At 43.5% G+C, this 15,422-nt stretch overlaps 2 protein-coding genes across 2 annotated transcripts; one reads left to right on the forward strand and one right to left on the reverse strand.

Moving 5' to 3' along the window:
- Positions 1 to 4,846: 4,846 nt before the first annotated feature.
- Positions 4,847 to 8,240, reverse strand: LOC115991798 (protein RTF1 homolog). Its single transcript, XM_031115725.1, has 2 exons — positions 8,022 to 8,240; positions 4,847 to 7,158 (listed from the first exon to the last, which is right to left on the reverse strand). Exon 2 carries the CDS (start codon positions 7,111 to 7,113, stop codon positions 5,137 to 5,139), a length of 1,977 nt encoding a protein of 658 aa, XP_030971585.1. The 5' UTR covers positions 7,114 to 7,158; positions 8,022 to 8,240; the 3' UTR covers positions 4,847 to 5,136.
- A 2,664-nt stretch (positions 8,241 to 10,904) lies between these two features.
- LOC115990443 lies at positions 10,905 to 11,624 on the forward strand. The gene has a single exon (XM_031114277.1). The coding sequence runs from the start codon at positions 10,905 to 10,907 to the stop codon at positions 11,622 to 11,624; it is 720 nt and encodes a 239-aa protein (XP_030970137.1).
- The last annotated feature ends 3,798 nt before the right edge of the window (positions 11,625 to 15,422 follow it).

Below are 15,422 nucleotides of genomic sequence, written 5' to 3' on the forward strand. Positions count from 1 at the left end.
TGCCTGGTCACTTATAAATTTTCTAAGTCCTACCTACAGGATGGACCAACAACCAAGGACACCAACGAGTGCTTGGTCATTTACAAAAAATTTCTAGTCCTACCTACAGGGTAGACTAATGACCAAGGACACCAACGGGTGCCTAATCACTTTTATTCTAAATCCTACCTACAAGGTGACCAAGGACACCGATGGGTACTTGGTCACTCACTTATATTCTAAATCCTACCTACGGGGTGGATCAACGACCAAGTACACCGACAAGTGCATGGTCACTTATGAAAATTCGAAGTTCCACCGCTGGGTGAATTGACAACCAAGGACACCGATGAGTGCCTAGTCGCTCACTCATATTCTAAGTCCGATCTACGAGGTGGACCGACGACCAAGCACAACAACGGGTGCCTAATCACTCAAAAATTCTAAGTCTCGCCCACAAGGTGGACTGACGAATAATGGTATTGATGGGTGCTTGATCACTTACCTACCTCTGCCTAACCTTACGGCCAAAGGTACCGACGTGCATTTTCATCTAAGCATCAGCTTCTAATCGAACGGACGAACCAGCATAGCGACAGATGTCTAGTCTACTGCCAAAATAAAAGTCATCTTGTTGAGCTATCAGCCTAATCTTACGAAAGAGCACTCAGGCTATGGCCTAAGCTAAAACCAACGGGCACAAACACTTAACATTTTTGCTAAATTTTATGAAAGAGCACCCTCACTTCAAGTGAAGCCAACAAATGCTCAAGCTATGGCCTAAGCTAAAACCGACAAGTGCAAACACCATTTTCCATTGTTTTTAGAAAGCATTCTCATAAGGAATAAGGTATTCACAACCGGTGGATACACCACAGTTAACAAAGTGCAAACAATGTAAAGAATAAATGAGGAATAAGAAATGCATTATATAAAATCTGACGGGGGCATAAAATGTACTTGTACCCAAAACAAGGCACCCATATTGTTTTCAAATTACATACAAAAATAAAAGAAAAAACTTTAAGCTTGGGGGTTGTTGGTGCCCTTGGTTGGCTACTCGTCGGTCTCTTTCCCTTCTGGTTTGTCTGCTCCCTTGTCCTCTAGATTGACGGCTTCCTCCTCTTGAAGGTTGGCCTCCTCCTCATCTAGTACATCACCACCGATAGGGGTCATTGGGATTGAGGTGTTTATCTGGACTTGGGAGAAATCCATGCCAGGGAACAAAAGGATGGCCTGCTTGTGAAAGTCCTCGAAGCCGTTGCCATATTGGATCCCAATCTCGTCAAAGTAAGCTTGAGACGTTTGGAACTCCACGATAGCCTCGTCCTTGACCTTGTCCACATGCTTATGAAGAGCAGTCAACTCAGTCCTTAGGTTAGAGTTCTCCTTCATTAGCTCCTCAACCTGATGGGCGCTCCCTTCCAGTTGACTCACCTTCTCTTTTTGCTATTTCAACTTGGTGTTCAAGAGACGGATGGCCTCTTTGTAACCCTTTACCTTGTCCTCTTCAGCCCCTAGACGGGTCCTCAAGTGCTTAACCAACACCTCCCTCGTTGTGCACCTAATTTGGAGGGCCCTTATCTTCACTAAGGCTTGGAAACAGACAAACAAGAAAAGTTACACCTAAATAACCTACATACTCAAAAAAATGAGAGGCAAAGAAAGAAACCACAGCTCACTCTTATCACATCAAAGAGGCACAAATCTCCTAGTGCCTCAACCTTGTGCTTTGAGCACTTGTCTATATCAACATCGTAGACAAGCGAGCGAGCCGTGTCCACTACAAACTCCTTGCTCTTCACCGGCAGGGGGATAGAAGGGTGGACAAAAAGACCCTAAGAGGTTATTAAACCTTTGCCTACGCCATGACAAGGAGGCTCGAGCACGTTTTGGACCATCTTCGCTTAATCCAGACCGTTAGAAAAGCCTTGGACCTCCTTACTAAACTGGCTTGCATCCGTCAGTTGCTTTCTCTTCTGGCTAACCTTCGCAAGAGGGATTGATGATTTGCCAAATTTGGTGTGAAAAGCAATAGCCTTCCTGATCTCGGCTTGCTTGTTCTTCCCAGCTTCCATTTCTGAAACCGAAGAGGAAAATGAGTTAGGTAGGAAATCTAAACTACATAAAGAACCAACGAATGAAAACACTTACAAATTCGAGAAAAGGAATCGAGTCATCAAGCTTTAAGAGTAGGAATGGGTCCTCCACAAAAAGCGTGAAGAGTGTCTAGAGTGATGAGCCTTTTCCAAAATCTTTGTTCAAAAGGAATGGCCAACACCCGCTCAAGGAAATCTTCTTGTTCTGAAGTGGTCGTCTAGCAAGCTTTGGTTGAAATGTAAAAAGAAACAAGTTAGTTGGAAAAAAAATATAAATAAAACCGACGGTTAAGGTAATATGCAACCGAAGACTTACCAAACTTGTCCAAAATTCCCAGGCATGATCATAGAAACCACTGAAACTATCCCATTCGTCGGGTCTACACACCTAATAAACCCCTTGGATAAAAAAGAACCTACTCTTCCACTGATGGTTGAAGTCGGGCATGTCAGACACCAACCTCAGTGTTACCCAACGACACACGAAGTTATAAAAGCCCTTCAATTATGCGATCTCCTAGGGCTTGTAGCAGTAGAAGAATTCTTCGAGAGTTAGGGATCGATAGCCCCCACTTAGCTAATCCCACAAAACCTCAGCACCTATGAAGATTCTCCAAGCGGTGGGGGCTATCTGGCAGATGGATACACCTATGTAATCCGCTAACTAACAATGGAGCTGGTTAAGAGGTAGCCTCAACCCCGTGATAAAGGCTTCCCCATAAAAGCCAACCTCATGTGACTCCCTTGCATAGCATTTCTCCCTTTTATTAGCCTTCCAGATGGGGATATCATTGGGGATCTAGAAACAAGGTCTAAGTCTGCTAAAAACCTCATTTGTCATGCTCACTGGAAATTCATTGACTGACCAAATTCGGGGAAGCATGACTTTTCTATGACCACGTCCCGACGGACTAGCTTCCCCCTCCTCCTCAGAGGGTGAATCTGTCGACGACTCCCTCTCAGAGCTAGACGGGTTATTTGACACATACTCGTATCCTGACAATGAATGTTCACTCGTCGCTTCACTACTTCCTGACATTCCCTCACCTATAAGCGATGGATGGAAACTAAGATTCTAGTCAGTCAAACTCCCAAACATAGGACTAAAAACTACTTATCGAAAAAAAAAAAAATGATTAAGCAACAAGAAAAGAAGAGAGACTTACATAGTTGTTGCCAATGGTAGTAAGCAATGAATAAATGAAAGCAATGATTCTCCTTTAGGCAACGAGTGACTTCCAAAGAAACCGACAGAAGGAAAGAGCTCTAATTAGGCGCTTGAAAGTAAAAAAAAACATGGCAAATGAAAGGCTAAGAGTGGCATTGAATTATTTATAGAATGAAGGAGCACGAAAAACGAAGTGATGCTATAATTCAAGTTGCCTAATTAGGGATTGCCACGTGTCACGTAGCCTCGCTAAAAGACATTTTCACCCCTATAGATGGCATGAAGGTCTAGACAAAGGAATTAATGACTAAAAAACATCTTTCGTACTCCGTTGCCCATTGGCTACCCCAACGAACAAGAGAGTAAGGAGTAGCTGATAGGGGTATTTTCGTCTAAGAAAGTCTATGGATACTTTGGCCCGTCAAGGTGAAATACCTTGTCTTTGACTCGTCAGGATAAACACCCCATTCAATCCCTTTAAAATCCTGACGTTTCCATGCTCCATTCCCCTTGAAGACTTGTTGGGTAGCTCGCATATATGCCCGACATACAATTCACACCTCATCATTTGCATACTGACGGATGGATGATCATACTGACGGTTGAACATGATGGGTCCTACAAGCCTTTACGTATTCTCCACACGTGTCTCTATATGGAAATAACTTGCACACCATGCCCAAAGACCCTACTACACGTTTGTGTATGGGAAGAGAAACACTAAGATCTTAGAGCCTTAACTCCAAATCCTCTCTATAAGGAAAGCTCCTACATTCAAGGGATCTTGATCAGATCTATACCACTATATAAGCACCAGATCTTTTCCTTAAAGTTTATGAAAATTCCAAACTCTGACACTACTGAGTTTTTGGAGGTTTTTCTACCATTGACCTAACCTTCAAAGGATCTTTAGCCGGCACTCCACTGGTGTTCTTTATTGCTTCTTTGTTCTCTTGTTCTTCGAGTACCCTCATTGACGTGCATGTGGACGGTCAACTCATTGACGATTTTTATGCATCATCAGATAGACAAGTTTATGTTGCTTTAATTTGGTTTCACAGGTTGTAGTAGTAGTAGTAGTAGTATATGACCATGTTTTGATACACTTGTAGTAGAGTTAAATACGATTGAGAGTAATATCCATAAAACTTGTAGCTGTCCATTTGATTCTACATCTACAAGAACACCAAAATCAGAAAAATATATTATGGCTCTGGTTGCCCTTGCCCAGACCAGCAGCAGCAAAATGCAGAGCTTTTCATCAATTGGTTGACATCTCCTGCATAAAAAAAAGAGTTTTGAGCACCTGGCTGCAATCACTCTCAATATCTTTTATCTATAATTAGAATGAATGCCTATGGCTATGCCACCAAGCAGGCTTGCCTGTTTTCCACCTCTCAATAGCTATATTGATTTTGTAAATCGGTGATGAAATGTTCTTAGGGAACTTATTCCAAAATATCAATTTTAATAATCTCTGCTACTGTGCTAATCTTTCATTCCAAACATCCATGCTGTGAGTGAGGTGAGTGGATGATGTCATGCCAGATGCCTCCAAATGTTCCACAACTCTTCCCACAAAGTCAGCAAAACATAACTATTGAACACCCAAACATTCTCAGACCAGGGTTACGGTATTATAATGTTTTACACAGCAAGCATCCCAAATAACAAAAGAAGCAACTTTAGTGTCTCACTGCCGCAACAGTTGGGCAAAACAAATTGTAATAAAAGTAATTATCAGGAATGCTTGTATAAGACAAATTTGTTCTAGGACACAATAACATATCAGGTTTATGTTTACCCCCCACCCACATAACAAAGAATAAAATACAAGCTTTATCTTATACATCTGCATCACTGAATCAATTTGATTCAAGAAACAACATTTCAGAGAAGCCCTCTTCTTCTCTTATAGTCACTAACCGTCAGGGTCAGTGCATGCCTCCTTCCATCATTCTCAGGGACTTTGCATCCAATTGTTGCTTCAATTCTTTGTTTCCTTGCCATGAATCCAGCCTGAGCTCCTTGGGGTCCACCAAACCTCTGAAGAGCAGCCAATGAAATTGGCAGCTCAAAATTATGCAGCAAATTTGACTCTGTCCCTTGATCCACAGGAGCACTAGTATCAACCAACTTCCCGGCATCAGCTGCAGCTTCCAAGGCTGCAGCTGTAGCGGCCAAGCCAACCTCTGTGATTACCTTTTCTCCAGTCACATTACTGACTACAACTGTAGCAGATGCACCATTAGCATCACCATTTGCCACCGTGGCCCCATTGGTTCCACCAGGCTTTGAAATGTAGTAATTCCTTGACCTAGTCCATCTCCTTGAAAAGGGATCATAACCAGCCTCCCCTGCTTTTAAGCCCGTGTTTATGGGTTTCAGTTCTGATGCATTTTTGAAATTCTCAACCCTGTTCTTTCTGTTCATCTCAGCTAGCCTCATGGCCTTGGTATCTTTCTCCTTTGTTTGCCGGGATGCCTCTAATTGCTGCAGTCTTGTCTTGATCCTCTCCACCTCTGCCTCATCATGCTTGCTTTGTGCAATTTCCAACTCCCTCCTAAGCCGGTCCTTCTCAGCTGCTACATTAAGTGGTCTTGACAAAGAAGATTTTTTCTCTTGCAACATCTGCTTCACAGTGGCCGCCGAGTAAACATATGTGTTGGTTTTCTTAATAGCCTCCTTCTTTTCCAACACGTCCTGTTTGCTTGGCATCCGACCCCCGCTTCGTTCTACCTCCTTAATCCACTGTTTATACTCCTCCTCTAGTGGAGCTGAGTCAGAAACCATAGCCATCTGCCACCTGGCAGCAGAGCTTTCATTGCCCCATATAACATTTAGATACTTATACGTGGTTTTATTCTCCAGTCTGTACTGCCTGTCAGGTTCTGTGGCATCAACATTTCGGACCAAGCAAAGCCTGTATATAGGTCCAGATTTTGACCTCCCGATTCCAACCCTCACAAAGCAACCCACAATCAACTCCTCAAAGAATGGCTCCATAAACCATTTTCCTAGCTTTGACCTCCGAATAGTAATTTCCTTTATATCATCAAAAGATGGAACCTCAGATCCAGACATGCCCCTCTCGTCATCACTGTCAACCATTGCACCATCCCCTGTTGATCCTTCATCTTCACTGTGGGACCTACTTTCACTCTCACTCTGACTAGAACTACTCACACTTGGTCTAGTGAAAGTTTTTCGCTTTGGTGAGAAAGTTCGATTCCCTGAACTTCCTCTAGATGCATCTCTTAATTTACGGTGAGCCTCTGGGTCTTGCTGCTTCAATCGCTTTGCTCGCAATTCATTCAATGCATCATCCTTGGCGGACCTGTCAGCAGATCTGGGTGTCAAGCGCAGACGAGATTGTGGAAGAGGTGGAGTCTCTTTTCTAGATTGGGTGGTCTTTCCGCTATCCCTCTTTGATCTAATTTTCTCCCGTAAATTCTTATCATTTTTCTTGGATGCCCTATCTGACAAGATCATCTCTCTTTCAAGTTCAGTCATCTGTGCAAGCTTTCGCCTGTCATCTTCATTCTTATAAAGATCCTCACCAACATCAGATTCATCACTGCTGTCACCCTCACGATCAGACACACCATCATCATCACCCTCTTCCTGGCTGCCCAGATCATCATCTCTTTCAGCAGGGTCCAACCTCTTCTTCAAAGGAACTTGAGATCCAGAGGGCTTTCTGCTTGCATAATCACGATCATCATCTGAATCATCATCCCTAGAGTCACTTCCACCATCAGAATATGAACCCTCACGTCGCCTTCTAGATGGTGGAACTGTGTTCCTTCTGCCTGCTGAACTGGTTCTTCCTGCAGCCTCCAGGAGCAAATTTTCTAAGTCTGCCATAATATGCTATGTCTCTGTATAAGCTGTGATAATATGCACCCCCTCCTGAATAAGCAGTGAAGTGTTCGTTTATTAGTTTCAGTAGTCGAGACAGTAAAAAAGAGAAAAACGATGTGTGTATATATATATATATATATATATATATATGACCACAAGATGTATCATAGTTTTTTTTTGACACATCAATGACTTACAACTTTCTTTTCCATGTATTGGTAAAAACTGTTTAATTTTATGTCAAGCATATTAGTAGATCTGATTTTTATTTAGTCTGAAGTTCATTGTGAATTATATGAATGAGTTCTCTTTGTTAACTACACAAGTTCATCCAGTCAAGGTTATAGTGAATTTTAAGAATGACTTGTATTTGTTCACTAGCTCAACCACATGGATCAAAGATCAATCCGTAGCATTCATTCATTGATTTAGATTTGAAGCTATAACATGATGGGACTTCTAGTCTGATTGCAATGGCATCAAACCGATTTGCCAAACTCTCATTTAACGCACAGTGTCATAAATTTACAAATTCAACTTTATAAATTTATGTTTCCTCTCCTTTTCTTTTGAGAAACAAATTCATAGGCAAACATCCCAACCCAAGTATTTTCCAAACTAAGTTTAAGAACTTTGTTTTAAAGATTTCATTAAAAAAAAAAAAAAAAACAAAAAAGCAAAAAACTGTTGGTAAATTCTAACAAAAATTACCCAAAACTCGTTTCTAAAATTATAAATAAAAAAAATAAATAATAATAATCAGAGCAGACCAAAGAGAATGATAAAACATAGAAAATCGATGTACTTTAATATCGTTGATCGAGCGAGTTTAAGGGAGCAAAAAGAAGCAATAGTATAAAAGAAACCCTAGCGAGTGAGCAAAAATTGGGGGGATGAAGTAAGAAACATACCTTGTTGGAGGTCAGATCGTGGTTTTGATGTCGGATTCTTGTAGAGACAGAGACAGAGGGCTTTTGTTTCAGCAGAGTTGAGGAGGAAATTGTGTGTGCGTGTGTGTGAGTAAGTACACAGTATTTCGCTATTTCAGTTTCATCTATTGACTACTTTATACCAACATTCCTGCGCCAGCGCTTTACCTCTTCTTTGTGGGCATGTTGAAAGTCATGAAGATACACTATACCCTATACGACAGCCAAAAAAAAACAACTTTATAACTATAAGAGACACAAAATACGCATATTCGTATGTGTACCAGGATACTCCCAAAATTATACTTCAGCCCCAACTTTTGTGAGTGTCGTGTCTTTCACTAATACAATAATTCTACAAACACGGCAAATTTCACTTTTTTGCCACAATATTTAGGGTGGTAAAACTTGTGAAGTTGTGATTACTTCGACAATACTTTCGTATGAGACTATCACTGATATAACTTTTATTATATTATGATATGATATCAATCAAAATTTGTTACTAATATAACTTCTATTTTTAATGGTTAAATAAGAGATTTAAAGTTCAATTTTCGCCTATGCTAAAAATCAATTCGTATCTTGGTCTGATACTAAAAAACACAATTATCAGAAGTGGACATCACAGATTGAAATTCTATAAATAAACCAATTTTGAAACAAATTGTGAAATTTGTTATGTAAACTTACTAATCAACCTATTGAAAAAATTTGCTAAATAATGTTATTTTATAACTAAACTTATTGACCGACCTATTGGAAAATTTGCTAAATAATGTTGTTTTAATAATAACCATGCCATAAGAGAGTTTAAATCATATTATGAAAGCATCATGTTTTTGAAACACAATTTTTACACCTAAGTAAAATCTAGCCTTAAAAAATAAACAAACAAACAAAGCAAAACAAGATTCCCAAATAACTTCAAATTAGTATCAATTTAAATAATAATAAGGATAAGTATTTGACAAATGACAATAATATATTTATTTTTAAAGAAAAATATATATTTTACAAAACCACGCAAGTAGATTATTTTACTAAATCTAAATGTGAAAATATTGTTATATCATTTTTTATATATATATAATTCTATAGTTGGCAATGAGGATATTCAAACCTTGATGGAATGAGATTTTAAATAATGTATCACTATGGACATTAATAGATTCATAAAATTCATATAGTAGTAAATCTTTGCCGTGAAATACTGAATCTCTATGTTGAGTCCATTTTATCATCTCGCCATGTCAACAGCTTTGATTTGGAAATTTGTTGCAGTTGAGATTTTTTTTTTTTTTTTTTTTTTTTTAATACCATTCAAAGGGAGATAAACAAAAGTCACAAAAGAGCTGGATTGTACCAGCAATAGTTCATTGGCATTTGAGTTGCCAATTTAGCTACTGACCATACAGGTTTAACAATCAAGTGGGGCACTAAGAACATATTGCAACAAAGTCCATTTTGGTTCAAAAAATTGAGATCAACTATTCTAGTATGATGAAGCCAATATGAGGTCTTTCTATTCCTAAAGACTTGGACTAATTTTCTGCTAGCTCCTAGAAACAAAACTTGTTGGTAACCATGGTTCTTTACTCTGATCCCAGCCTCCACCACAGCATCCAGCATTGCTCCACAAGTTGTCTTGGCTGCACTACTAGTTACACTATAGAAAATACTATCTCCCTGCATATTGATAGTGAAGGGGCAAAAATTAGCTCAATGGACTTTCACGACATTGGGCCTGACGGATTCGGGCCCATGGGCCGGCAATGGTAGAGCCCGGTAGCCTAGAGCAGTTCCATACTCTTGGCGCGCACGTATGGTCTCCTAGAAACCTAGCGCAAGGAACATTCCGGAAAATACGCGCACTGATCCCCTCTACAAGGAAATGTCTTGTCCATCACGTTTGGGATTACTCAAGGGGATTCCCATAAGGAAAAGACTTCTAGTCTAAGGAAGAGAAGCCGACTTTCTTCTACTATAAAAGCTACAATACTCTCGCGAATCAAGGTACGCATAATTTACCCTCTCGAGCGTGGATTATGTTGCTCACTGGTGATATTACGGCATCATCAGTTGGCACCGTCTGTGGGAAAGCGAAAAGTTTAAGCCAGATCATCGCCTCCCGGACATAAGAGTCGCATGGTACTCACTCGCTCGATGGCTACCACCAACAATGCTCAAGAAGACGAACCACCAAGATCTACTGCATTAGAAAAGCAGGTCCAGACACTCATGACAGCAGTAGAACGACTCACAAAGCAGAACCACGATCTGGAGGAGCAGCTATGACAAAGGGATGTAGGACCCAACCTTCAGGAGCAAAACAAGGAAGGTAACAGTGCCGAGCGAAGGGAGCAGGAAAAGCCTGAAGGCAGCAATGCCCCAAGCCGACCAGAGCGGCAAAACGTGAGCCTTTCGTCTCTTATGGATTTTGCCCCCCCGCCTATCATCACCGAGATGCAGGCGATGAAGGAGTAGATGGAGGTCATGATGAACGCCCTCAAGGGGCGAGTATCTTCTGATCTCGACGATTTGGTGAACAGGACTGGCTCACCATTCACCACGTCCGTCAACTCATTCCCCCTGCCACAAAAGTTCCGGATGCCGCAGATCGAAAGTTACGACGGGGTAAAGGATCCACTCGATCATCTAGAGACCTTCAAGACCCTGATGCACCTTCAGGGCGTACCAGACGAGATCATGTGCAGGGCGCTCCCGACCACGCTGAAGGGGCCTGCGAGGGTCTAGTTCAGTAGGTTGACACCAAACTCCATCAATACTTTCAAGGAGTTGAGCGCCCTGTTCACCTCACACTTTATAGGCGGACATAGATACAAAAAGTCCACCGCTTGCTTAATGAACATCAAGCAGCGAGAAGACGAGACGCTACGAGCCTATATAACTCGTTTCAACAAAGAAGCCCTTTTGATTGATGAAGCTGACGATAAAATACTCGTAGCCGCGTTCACTAGCGGGCTACGGAAGGGTAAGTTCCTGTTCTCCCTATACAAGAATGACCCAAAAACCATGACGGACGTCCTTTACAGGGCTACCAAGTACATGAATGCAGAAGATGCGCTGCTGGCCCGCGAGGAAAGGCCTAAGAAGAGGGAAAGGCAGGAAGACACGAGACAAGACAGGGGGCGAAAGGTAGCTAAAACCGGAGATCAACGTGATGAAAAGCGCTCCAGACCACCCACTGGAAGGTTCACCAATTTCACCCCGTTGACCGCCCCAATCGACCAAGTATTAATGCAAATCAAAGATGAAGGAGCATTGACTTTCCCTGGAAAGTTGAAGGGAGACCCCGACAAAAGACCAAGAGACAAGTATTGCCGCTTTCACCGGGACCACGGTCACGACATAGCTAACTGCTACGACCTGAAGCAGCAGATTGAGGCCCTAATCAGGCAAGGGAAACTACAGAGGTTCGTCAGCAGGGAAAGAACTGATACACCGGAAGAACAGGCTCCACGAAGGGAGAACGACCGCCCTAGACCACCCATAGGAGACATACGAATGATCATAGGGGGCACAACTGCAGCCGGATCTTCCAAGAAAGCCCGCAAGACCTAAATCAAGATGGTCCATAACGTCCAACTCACAGGATCAGTATCAAAGATGCCGTGGATAGATAACCCCGTCATAAACTTTTCAGAGGATGACGCTTGGAGACTTCACCATCCTCATGACGACGCGCTAGTAGTCAGCCTGCAGATTGAGGATTATAATATGCACCGGGTCCTCGTCGACAACGGCAGCTGAGCAGACATTCTGTACTATCCAGCATTCCAGCAGATGAGGATTGACAAGGAACGATTGTCCCCAATGAATGCCCCACTCGTAGGATTTGGGGGTATGAAGGTCTTCCCTTTGGGCATGATAACGCTAGCTGTGACGGCAGGTGACTATCCTCAGCAGATCACTAAGGAGATAACGTTCCTCGTAATCGACTGCTCGTCCGCTTACAACGCCATCCTCGGGCGACCCACTCTCAACTCCTGGAAGGCGGTAACCTCTACATACCACCTAATGATCAAATTCTCGACAGAATATGGGGTAGGAGAACTGCGGGGGAATCAAGTAGCAGCACGAGAATGCTACATCGCCATGTTAAAGATGGAGGATCAGCAGCAGACAATGTGCATCGGGAAATAGCGAGCATTAGCAGAGCCGGTTGAAGAGCTAGAAGAAGTAAGACTTGACGACACACGGCCTGAACGAACGACTAAGATTGGCACACTAGCCAGTTGGCCCGTACGCCAGACGATCACAACTTTCCTAAGAAATAACCAAGACGTATTCACCTGGAATCATGAAGACATGTCGGGAATTGACCCATCGGTCATGGTCCACAAGTTGAATGTGTCGCCCTCCTTCCCTCCAGTCCGGCAAAAGAAACGAGTCTTCGTCCGGGAACGGGATAGGGCCATAGCCGATGAGGTTCGGAAGTTACTGGAGGCAGGTTTCATCCGGGAAGTATATTATCCCGACTGGCTGGCGAATGTCGTTATGGTTAAGAAAGCCAACGGAAGATGGAGGATGTGCGTAGATTTCACAGACCTCAACAAGGCTTGTCCCAAAGACAGCTACCCGCTCCCACGGATAGATACCCTTGTGGATTCGACTACAAGACACCAGCTCCTCAGCTTCATGGACGCTTTCTCTGGCTACAACCAGATCAAGATGGACGAATCTGATCAGGAAAAGACCTCTTTCGTCACAAGCCAGAGATTATTCTGCTACAAGGTGATGCCTTTTGGACTCAAAAATGCTGGAGCAACATACCAAAGGCTAATGAACAAGATGTTTGCACATCAGATTGGCAGGAACGTTCAGGTTTATGTGGACGACATGTTGGTTAAAAGCATGCACGAAGAAGATCACCTAGACGACCTCAGAGAAACATTCGATATGCTTCGATCGTTCAATATGAAGCTGAATCCGAACAAGTGTGCATTCGGAGTAACTGTGGGAAAATTATTGGGTTACATGGTATCCCAAAGAGGAATAGAGGTCAACCCGGAGAAAGTACGGGCGATAATGGAATTGGAACCACCAAGGACGGTCAAGGAGGTCCAAAGTTTAAATGGGAAGATCGCAGCACTAAACAGGTTCGTCTCAAGGGCGACGGATAGGTGTTTGCCATTCTTCCGAACTCTGAGAAAGTCATTTGAGTGGATGGACGAATGCCAAACGGCTTTCAACGACTTAAAGACATATCTATCGTCTCCACTGCTGCTCAGTCCGTCCATACACGAAGAGGAACTCTACCTTTACTTGGCAGTCTCGAGTGCCGCTGTAAGTGCAACCTTGGTAAGGGAAGAGGACGGTATACAGAAACCCATCTACTTTACCAGCCATGCGCTCCGAGGAGCAGAAGAGAGGTACCCTTAGTTGGAGAAGTTGGCTTTCGCGTTAGTAATTGCTGCGCGGAGACTTAAGCCATACTTCCAGGCGCATACAATCATTGTCTTAACGGAAAAGCCGCTGAGAAAAGCCATGCATAGCCCAGAAGCAGCAGGAAGGATGGCCTTGTGGGTGATAGAGCTAAGCGAATTCGACATCCAGTACCGCCCGCGGACGGCCATAAAAGGACAGGCAGTAGCTGACTTCATCGCCGAGTTCACACTCAGGGAGGACCAGTTGGTAAAAGAGAAGGAACAGTGGAGTATCCACACAGACGAATCCTCAAACAGACGAGCTGAAGGAGCCGGAGTAGTGATAAAAACTCCGCAGGGGGACACGATACAGTGCATGATCAGACTGGATTTCCCAAAAACCAATAACGAGGAAGAGTATGAAGCCCTGGTCGCGGGGCTAGACCTTGCGAAGGCCGCGGGTGCAAAAAGCATAATTGTCCACTGCGATTCACAAGTGGTCACAAGTCAGATCAATGGCAACTACGAGTGCAAGAACGAAAGAATGAAGAGATATCTAGAAGAAGTGAGGTACCGAATCAACAGCCTCGAAATCGAATTCATTCAGGTCCCAAGAGAAGAAAACGAATGGGCTGACCAACTAGCAAAAGTTGCATCAGCCGAATTCATGCTGGTTCCCGAACAGGTATTATCATTCTTCCAAATATCTTCACTTATCGATGACGGGACAAATATGTAGGTGGTGAACTCTGAACATAACTGGACCACGCCATTGATCTCCTACCTAAGGGACGGGTTGTTACCAGAGGAAAAGGGTGCCGCAAGGAAGCTGAAGGTCTAGGCGTCACGATTTGTGCTGATGAAGGATTTCCTATACAAAAGGGGTTTCTCTCGACCGTACCTAAGGTGTTTTTGCCAAGAAGAAGCAGACTATGTGATGAAAGAAGTACACGATGGTATTTGCGGAAACCACTCAGGCGCACGATCACTGGTACACAAGCTGATTCGAGCAGGATACTACTGGCCTACAATGATGAAGGATGCGCAAGCTTATGTCCAGTCTTGCGACAAATGCCAGAGGTTCAGCAATTTCATAAGGCAGCCGTCTGAAGAGCTGACACCTATGACAGCTCCGTGGCCGTTCGCACAATGGGGACTTGATATTATGGGTCCGTTTCCGACGGCTATCCGGTAGCTGAAATTCTTGGTCGTTGGCATAGACTACTTCACTAAATGGGTTGAGGCAGAAGCTTTGGCCACCATCACGGAGAAAAACATCCGAAGCTTTGTCTGGAGAAATATCATATGCAAGTACGGGATACCCAGGGTATTGGTCTCTGACAACGGAAAGTAGTTCGACAACAGCATGTTCAGAGACTTCTGCGCGGAGCTAGGGATCAAGAATCACTAATCATCACCCGCACACCCACAGGCAAACGGGTAAGTTGAGGTTACGAACAGATCCCTGCTCAAAATAATCAAGACCCGTCTCGAGGGGGCAAAGGGTATCTGGCCAGACGAACTACCAAGCGTCCTATGGGCATACCGGACCACAGCAAGAACACTTACTGGAGAAACCCCATTCCGACTCGCATATGGAACCGAAGCTGTCATTCCCGCAGAAGTGGGGCTCACGAGTTACCGGGTGGAGAGCTACGACGAGGATACAAACCGAGTGGGTATGCGCCTCCAGCTTGATCTACTGGACGAAGTTAGGGCAACAGCAGAACAGAGGTTGGCGCGCTATCAGGATCTCATGGCGAAACACTACAACAACAAAGTAAGGCACAGGGACTTCCAAGTCGGGGACCTTGTACTACGGAAAGTAATGGGTACCGCCAGAGATCCTTTGCAAGGAAAACTCGGCCCCAACTGGGAAGGACCCTACAGGATCGCGTCATGACAAAGGAAGGGAACCTACCACCTCGAAACGATGGACGGACGAAAGCTACAGCACCCTTGGAACACGGAGCATCTTCAGAAATACTACCAA

This window comes from Quercus lobata, chromosome 5, assembly GCF_001633185.2.
Source record: "Quercus lobata isolate SW786 chromosome 5, ValleyOak3.0 Primary Assembly, whole genome shotgun sequence".
Lineage (NCBI taxonomy): Eukaryota > Viridiplantae > Streptophyta > Magnoliopsida > Fagales > Fagaceae > Quercus > Quercus lobata.

What these genes read in the sequence shown, in the direction of transcription:
- LOC115991798 (XM_031115725.1), bottom strand. Translation starts at nt 7,113, where the DNA reads ATGGCAGACTTAGAAAATTTGCTCCTGGAGGCTGCAGGAAGAACCAGT.
- LOC115990443 (XM_031114277.1), top strand. Translation starts at nt 10,905, where the DNA reads ATGAACATCAAGCAGCGAGAAGACGAGACGCTACGAGCCTATATAACT.